The sequence below is a fragment of the Limulus polyphemus genome, unplaced genomic scaffold (genome assembly GCF_000517525.1).
Source record: "Limulus polyphemus unplaced genomic scaffold, Limulus_polyphemus-2.1.2 Scaffold4669, whole genome shotgun sequence".
Classification (NCBI taxonomy): domain Eukaryota; kingdom Metazoa; phylum Arthropoda; class Merostomata; order Xiphosura; family Limulidae; genus Limulus; species Limulus polyphemus.
The window spans coordinates 25,364-34,550 of record NW_013670279.1 but is presented as its reverse complement, the minus strand read 5'-3'; the positions used below and the strand labels follow the sequence as shown (position 1 = coordinate 34,550).

The 9,187-nt window shown below is 30.0% G+C and overlaps 1 protein-coding gene across 1 annotated transcript in view; it reads left to right on the top strand.

Moving 5' to 3' along the window:
* The window catches only part of LOC106471513 (YTH domain-containing protein 1-like), a 58,184-nt gene that overhangs the window by 28,227 nt on the left and 20,770 nt on the right, over positions 1-9,187 (top strand). Inside the window, exons 6-8 of the mRNA XM_022400122.1 lie at positions 3,637-3,933; positions 6,154-6,264; positions 6,777-6,821. Of these exons, the coding sequence (XP_022255830.1) occupies positions 3,637-3,933; positions 6,154-6,264; positions 6,777-6,821 (453 nt within the window). The remainder of the gene's footprint in view (positions 1-3,636; positions 3,934-6,153; positions 6,265-6,776; positions 6,822-9,187) is intronic.

Here is a 9,187-nt window from a genome sequence, read left to right as displayed (position 1 = left end):
CATCTATCAAATGATGTATTGTATAATGTTGTATTCTGAACAGAATATTGTCATTTTCACTCACAGTACAAGATGGGTGAAGAGTGTACCTGGTTCAGATGTGGTGCAGTTCCCCATATCAGATCTTAGAATCAGACTGTCTCATCTTAGGGAGTGTCCTTAGGATGTTTTCGAAGGATGCTTCTTTCATTCCCTCTCACCTGTCCCTCCACCTATTCAATGTGGGATTTTAGCTATTTATGTGAGAAGAGGTAATGTACCGTATTGGAAGTTATAACTTTCATACACTGAAAATGTATTTCCGATAGGTACTTACCTCTTATCACCTTTCCTCTCCACTAAAAACTGGTGCTTCCATTTTCTGCCAAAACTCGAAGCTACAGTACAGTAGAATTGAATATAGGGATTTGCATGCATCATGAGAGTATGTTGCACTCTTATTGGTGGAGGGTTGACACATGATGATTTGCATGAGAAACACATTGGAATAAGTCAATTCCAATGGAAGGGAGATAGAAGGCTTGTGGCATGCATTAAAAAAAATGCATACAGATGACAGCAATGAACGAGAATAGCTATTTATGTGAGAGAAGGTAAGTGCCTATCAGAAATACATTTTCGGTATTGGAAAATTATAAGTTCTGTTCGGGTATTTGGTAAAACTTTATACGGCTGATGTTTGTAACCAATAGAAAGAGCAGATTATCCTCTTATGTAAATTATAAATTTTTCCTGCCTTTACTCTTCAGTCAATGAGAATTTCTTGGCTTGTGTTGATTGGATTTGGTGCTCTGAACAGTAATGGAAATTGTTAAACCTATTGATAACTTATTAGAAAGCTGAATAAATTATAGTAGTTTTGGGAAATTTTATTGTAGTATCTAATATATTTTTGTTATAAATGCATGTTTAAAAAGTACTTGAGTTATGTTTTTTGGGTGGGACACCCAGATTTGTGAGACTCAACAAGACTTAGTGGAATGTCAGATATCTTTACTCAGGTACAAAAGGCTTGAGTATGCACTGTAATACTTATTTATTGTTATATATTTTTTAACAACCTAAAATGTAAAAATTTTAAATTTCTCAGCTTAACCTAATAAAACTTCAGTAAAATAAAACATCAAAAACTATACTAGCTCAAGCACTGGTGTGAAATGTGGTATCCAATCACATGCTGTTTATGTTAGCTTCACAGGAAACAGCTAATGGGATCCTGCTGTGATTTATTGCTTTTGACGCATGGTTCTTGCTCTAGTGGTACAAAGTAAAGCAATAGAACCATAATATTAAAAGAAAAAAGACGTGAAAAAAGGTTAACAGTTGAAACTGTTAAGATATCTAACTTGGATATTTCTGATCAATACTATAGTCAGTACAGAGAAGAAATGGTATTATTCATTTTATTTCATATTTTTCAACTTTTGTTTTCACTTTACATTGATGATTTCATAACAGTTAGTGTTAGGGTAGAGAAAGTAAAAGTATAAAGTTTTACTGAAAAACTGTGAATATTCATTTAGGAGATTCTGAAGGTTATGTAAGTGAAATATGAAAACTGTAACATGAAAAGAAGCATTTTTATTTTTAGCATGAAAAATCTCTTTGCATTCGAACTGAATTGATAAAGACTTCAAAAATTATCAGACAAATATTTAATAGAACCACTTCATTAAAAAAAAAACATTTTTTTTTGTACAATAGATGTTTAGTGTTTACTAAATGACTGCCAAGTTTCATACAAATACACGTGGTAAATTCGTAGATATAACATGTATAGTTTCACAATTTCAGGGTTGGTCAAATAAACCAATTAATTAAAGAAATGAAGATGTTTGTGGTTCATCAAGCAGGTATATTTACTCATGCAAACATAAGGAAGATCAGATATTTCTTTGTGAATTTTTTTTACAAATTATATGATCAAAAGAAAGCCTTGTTAGGAAAATATCAGATGAAACTGGCAGAAATTTCCTTTCTTCTTTAGATTATGTGTACAAAAAAAATGAGTTATTGTTGCTACTTAGAAATACTCGTCTGCCAAAATAAGTTCCGAAGTAGCTTGATTAACGAGTGAACATAGCTGTGTTTTGAACCCACATTGTACAGTAAACTTAAGTGTATTAAGAGTACAAAACAAAAACAATAGATTTTAACATAGTGAAAGAGAACATCTTTATTAGATATTTCAGCTGACTAGTTTTAATAACACTTTAGTCACTAGCCCTGATGATGGTAACTGTGTTATAGAAACTAGTAGGCCGGAGTATCTAATATAGATTTTAACATAGTGAAAGAGAACATCTTTATTAGATATTTCAGCTGACTAGTTTTAATAACACTTTAGTCACTAGCCCTGATGATGGTAACTGTGTTATAGAAACTAGTAGGCCGGAGTATCTAATATAGATTTTATCTATCTTTGTGATTAAAAAAAAGTTTTGTTTTGTACTCTTAATATAGTAACACAATGCTTATGAAACAAAATTATGTAAGCATACTTTTAATTTGTTTTAATCTTGTGGTCTTTTAGAGGTCAGAATGTATACATATTTGTTATCTTTAGACTGCAAGTGCTATGCAAGAATTATAATAAAATATTTTAAAACCTTCCATGTATGATTATGGTCAACAATTTTGATTGTTGTGTCCCTAAGTTTTTAGGGATGAAGAGGTGGTAGCTCCTTCCAAGCATGGATGTGGCATAAGAAACATCGTTTTAATTCTTCGTACTTAAAAATTTACTCAAAAAATATCAAACACAAAGTAAAATATTGATAAGTCTACTTGTAGAATGAGCATGTGAGTAAACCAGAGTTAGTCCTATAGTTGCAAAACACGTAAAGTAAAATATTAATAAGTTTACTTGTAGAACGAGCATGTGAATAAACCAGAATTAGTCCTATAGTTGCAAAACATGTCAAGTAAAATATTGATAAAATACTAGTAGAACAAGCATGTGAATAAACCAGAATTAGTCCTATAGTTAGAAGACATAAAGTAAAATATTGATAATCTATTTGTAGAACAAACGTGTGAATAAACCAGAATTAGTCCTATAGTTAGAAGACATAAAGTAAAATATTGATAATCTATTTGTAGAACAAACATGTGAATAAACCAGAATTAGTCCTATAGTTAGAAGACATAAAGTAAAATATTGATAATCTATTTGTAGAACAAGCATGTGAATAAACCAGATTAGTCCTGTAGTTACAAGACATAAAGTAAATTATTTATAAGTCTACTTGTAGAACAAGCATGTGAATAAACCAGAATTAGTCCTGTAGTTACAAAACATAAAGTAAATTATTTATAAGTCTACTTGTAGAACAACCATGTGAATAAACCAGAATTAGTCCTGTAGTTACAAAACATAAAGTAAATTATTTATAAGTCTACTTGTAGAACAACCATGTGAATAAACCAGAATTAGTCCTCAAGTTGCCAAACACATAAAGTAAAAAATTTATAATCTACTTGTAAAACAAGTGTGTGAGTGAACTATAACTACTATTGTAGTTTATGAAGTTACAGAATAGAAGTGTACTTTGTAGTGAGTAACATTTTAATCTAAACTGTAATAAGTTTAGTTAATGAGCTTCACATTTTTATCCAGTGGTTTTATTACTCTAGCACTGTCTGTTAAAATGAAGACACAAGCTGTTGTGGAGAAAAAAGTCATTCCCAAACAAGAAGAGCCAGAAATTGATACAGATATTGACAATCTGAATGTGACTGTTAACTCTGATGAACTGAATGAAGAAATGAAGGATAGAGAGCAGTCTGCCGATGTAAACAATGATGACGTCAACTCAGACAGTGAAGATTCCATGTCAGAATGTTGCTCCTGTGAAGATCATGATGATGAGAACAGTAGTGCAATGTCATCATCTGACTCAGAATCAGGATCAAATTCTGGTTCAGGATCAGGTAAGAGAAAACTGGTGTTAATATTATTATCAATTTTTAAAATAATATCTGGTTCAGGATCAGGTAAGAGAATACTGGTGTTATTATTATTATCATTTTAAAAAAAATGTCTATTAATTCTTCTTAGTCCTATGTTTAGACAAACAGTAATTTGTAAAACTAAAATATACAAAACCAACTATTAATGTTTTGTTGACTTTAAGGTAATGCCATGATTACAGTTGAATTCAGTTATTGTTGTATTTGATTGAAAGGTGTTTTTTTTAAATGACAAGTAGTACCAACAGAAAATAAAACTTATTCTGAAACTGGTTACTGAACCATCTCAGAAGAAAGTTTTAAGAATTAGAAGAGATACTGCTTAGGAAGTTTTGAGAGAGGAAAGGTTTGTTGTATTTCCAATATTACTTAATTGTAGCTGTCCAGTATCTTACAGTTTATCAAAGATCTTTCGACTGGCACTGTGTAATTAAATAAATTTAATTGTAAAAATTGATTTCCTATGAACATTAATTAGTATCGCATAAAATAATTGATTAAGTCAGAAATATAGGGATTTTATTCTCCATGTAAAGTCAAGACAGCTTAGTCTGCTGTTTGATCATTAACCGATCAAGTGATATGTCTACTTCCATTCCTATCTTTGGTTACCTTTTTCAAGTTGAGTAACCAGCTCTATATATCTTTTTATTGAGCACTAAGTTTTTACCTTATATTTGTTTGTGTACTTTTTTATAAGATGGTGTAAATGGGTCACTAGGTTATAGAGTATATTCTAAAGCTTTATAAATTTTGCATAGAATAATAATGAAATTGGTAGTCAAAGATCGTGAAGACTGTTTTGCGCTATCAAATGATGATAAAATTATAGTTACTGTTAGAACTAGGTACGTGTTATCCTTTTGAAGAAAGATGATGATGAACAAAAATAAAAATTCTTAGTTTTGGCTATTTGCCAGATTTCAACATTGGGAGGCTCTGAATAGCTGAAAAGGGCATATACACCAGAGCTAAAGTAGCTATGCCTGGTAGCTCTTCGTATCTAGCTTCTGATGACCTGTAGAGAAGAAAATCCAGATGACTTTTGTATTGCTTTAATATGGCATACATGTCATCCATACATAGAGGGTGCTAGCAAATTCCCTGATGAATTTTTTTATTTGTAGTCTTTTAAGTATATGTCTAAGCAGTGTTCCCAATGTTACTTGTTTTATTGCCAGTCGTAAATAAAAGGTAAAGATTTTTGTTTTATAAGCAAAGATTGTAGTGAGTTATTACTGAAGAAATTTTAAATGTATTTGTGTTAAAGAGACTTGTCAGATACTACCTGATTGAGCCAGTTGTTCTTTCAGTGACTGTAGGTTTTGATTAAGCTGATTATTGTTTTACACTAATCATTGTTTTTTCAATGGCTGCAAGTCCTATTTACACTAATCATTGTTTTTTCAATGGCTGCAAGTCCTATTTACACTAATCATTGTTTTTTCAATGGCTGCAAGTCCTATTTACACTAATCATTGTTTTTTCAATGGCTGCAAGTCCTATTTACACTAATCATTGTTTTTTCAATGGCTGCAAGTCCTATTTACACTAATCATTGTTTTTTCAATGGCTGCAAGTCCTATTTACACTGATCATTCTCTTTTCAGAGACTGTAATTGTTTGGTTTATTTCTTCACTTCTGTTGGTTTCTTTGTTAGTAGCACCACCCAGTGAAATTAGTTGTGAAATGTGTATAATGCAACATTGATCTATAACTGAAAGATGTTTCCTCAGAAAAGTGAATGATAAAAGGAATATTAAAAGTACCAGGAACTTTTTATGTAAACAGATTATAACCTGTATAGAGGAGAAAAAAACGACTTCTAAGAGAATGGTATAAAAGAATAAAAATATTTTTTATAATACAGATATTACAATTGATTAATGTCATCATTGAAGGTGACATGTGTGAAACACTGTTCTTTGTGTTTTTCAGTCGTAGTTTGGCTATCAGAAATATGTACTGAATAGCTAAAGCTGTTAGATTTTTTTAAAACATAATGTCTGTCACTTTATACCAGTGTAATAAAGGTACAGTTTTAAAGTTTATGTAGGTGTGATGGATTGAAGTTGCCTCTCTAGTTATTCTAGTACAGCTTTTTCATGGACAAAAAAACAATATGTTTTAGTTATTCTTGTTTTTAGTGTTTGAATTTGATTATAATGCTATCTGTACAGAGTTTGAAGAAGAGGAAAAGAGAAGTGATGTTGCAAAAGAAAAGAGAGCTAGGCCAAGGAAAAGGACCCATTCTCCAATTGTATTTGATGAAAAGGAAGAAATCGGGGAACGTAAGTTAAAGTATTGATTTTCCTCATATTTGCCTGAGCTGTTATTCTTTTCGTAAAGAAAGCTGTTGAAACACTATTAAAATTTTTTAGATTGCAGTAAATTGTATCATAATTTTATTGCATTTTATATTGTAAGACAACTTTTGATACCCAGGTGTAAGTTAAAATATGTTAAATAACTTATAAGAACAATGAAATGTTGATGAAATTTGAGAAGATAATTTGAGATTTATAAAGCTTCTGTTATGAACTCATTGTTTTATTTTATCTATATCAACATGGATATTACTTTAAAGTAAACCTGGTGATTTTTTAGGTTGATGGTTTAATTTTGATTTCAAGGAAGTTTTTGCTGGTACTTTTTGATGAAAATCAGTTTATTTTTGTTAATAAGAATAATTCAAATATTGAATACAGTTTGATTCAACTAAAAATTTACTGAAGTTTGTAAGAGACTTTATTATGTCAATCTTTTTTTTTGTTTCTCAAATTAAATTAATAAAATTTTTCAGGGAGTCCCAAAAGAGAGAGAATCTCCTCTTCAGTAATTAAAAAAGGTAAAGTTGTTTTTCTGAAATATAAATAACTGCTATAAAATTTATATATAATTACACTTTGTGTCAACTTAGTTAACTCTCTCGCTACAAGGTTGGTTGAATTTTGTGCTCTTTATAACTTCCGTATTGTAACTTTTAATACACTTTATGTATCTTCACAAAATTTGGAAGACTTTTAGTAACCATTTTAAGTCTTTTGTACACAAAATATTAGTTTTGAATGAAGCATTTTACAAAATATTTGTCCGTTAATATATATACTACTCCAAATGCTAAATGATTTTCACAGAAGGATTGAAAATAATTATCTTCATCTCAAAAATCTCATATTTTGTTTATGTAATCTCTAAAACCTCCTAATGAATTTCAAACTTTTGTTTTTCAGTAAAACTGTATACAAGATTGGTCAGTTTGACTGACATTGTAACCACCCAAAAAAAATAAAAAATAAATATAAATTACCCTTGTTTTCTATCGAGAATGACTTCAAATTGTAATATGAAACATATATTTGTTTATCCTAAATAGCTTTGTGCTCATAACAGTATACACCTATATATACTTAAATTTTATTGTTTTATTACTCTTTGAACCCTGACTAATTACTGTAAACACCATTATAAGTTGTAAATCACTTGGGGGAACATGTAGCTCATGTTACGCTATCGAATTACATTATGAATGAGCTACTCGCGAGCATACCTTGCGAAAATATTTTATTATATTATTATTTATTTCACCTAATCTAACCTTAACTAACATAAAAAGTTTCCTATTTTTACATCTTAATTACTTTTATAATAATAATAAATAAAGAATACACATGAAAAACAATAAAAAAGTACTTACCTGGGTTTTCATGACATTTAACCCTACTTTTTTTATACTAATGGTAGTACTGCACTAACTAATTTTTTATTTAATTAAATAATGCAATAAACAACACAGAATAATAATGTGCAAAAGGCAGGCAATGTACCTGGCTTTCAGTGTGACAGCTCACCAGTGGCACAGCGGTATGTCTGCGGACTTACAACGCTAGAATCCGGGTTTCGATACCCGTGGTGGGCAGAGCACAGATAGCCCATTGTGTAGCTTTGTGCTTAATTGCAAACAAACAAACAAATAAAATCTGTGTGACAAGAGCCTTTAAAACTTCATCTAACCTTGTCGACATGTTTTCCGTGGGAATCAAGCCTGAACTGAAAGCGAAATTGACAATTCCCTTTACAGACTACATCTTTTGATAGATGAAAACCTTGACTTTCTATTGGTTATAAATAATGTAGTATTGAACAGCAGAGAGAACTATTGTCAATTTCTGAAAGAGAGGATGTGATAGGTGGGTGTGGCAAGAGGGGTTTGGTTGTCTATTTCATGGCTCTGTAACTAAATAAGATTGAAGGCTATGAAAAGTATACTTTGCCTGAGTGATAACGATATTATAATAAGTAATTTATGTTATATTTCGTACTAGGGGGAAATTCTAGATTTGTTTTTAATATTTCGTCACAAAAGTAAGAATTAAAACTTATATACTATTAAAATATCGATTATTAGCTACGTTTTTATGCTATATTTGTTGATATTCCATGAAAAGAAAGTAGTTAAATAAAATTTTCAGTGTAACTTAAAATCTACTTGTTAATAAACATCTAGTTTAAAACTTCTTTAATTTGTAAAACATTTGATTCATTAATTGTATCCACCTTTATTTCTGTATTAGTTGTTTAATATTGTTTTTTAGTCTGCATTAATTTATATATTTTCACTCGGATTACAGCCACTTGGTGAAGTACTACTTAATAAATTATATTCACATTTATTTTTGTGGATTAAATTGATTAAATTTTTTTTTTCTATGTTAATTTAAATATGTCCTCTCTCGGATTACAGCTACTTGGTGAAGTACTATTTAATTAACCCTCTTGCCACAGACATCTTTTACCGCACATGTCACGAGGTTTTTAATGAGTTATATTCAAAATTTAATTAAATTACTTTTTGTTCATGTTATACCAATTAGTATAGCTTAAAATTGTAGCTAATAATATGTATTTTAATGGTATATGAGTTTTCTTAATCTTATAAAGGAATTTTTTTAAATCCTGAATTTCCCCTAGTGTGAGAAATGTGACACTTTTTGTCTAGGGATCTAATCTTTAATTTATTTACTACCACCCCTCCAAAGGGTAGTTTAGATTTATTTAAATTTTTTTTTTTTTGTGGTTATGAGGTCGATGAAATTGATCAACCTTGTATAGAGTTAGGGTAGAGAAAATAACAGATATAAAGTTTTACTGGAAAAAAACATTTGAAATGTATATAGGAGGCTTTAGAGATTATACAAATGAAATTTGAGATTT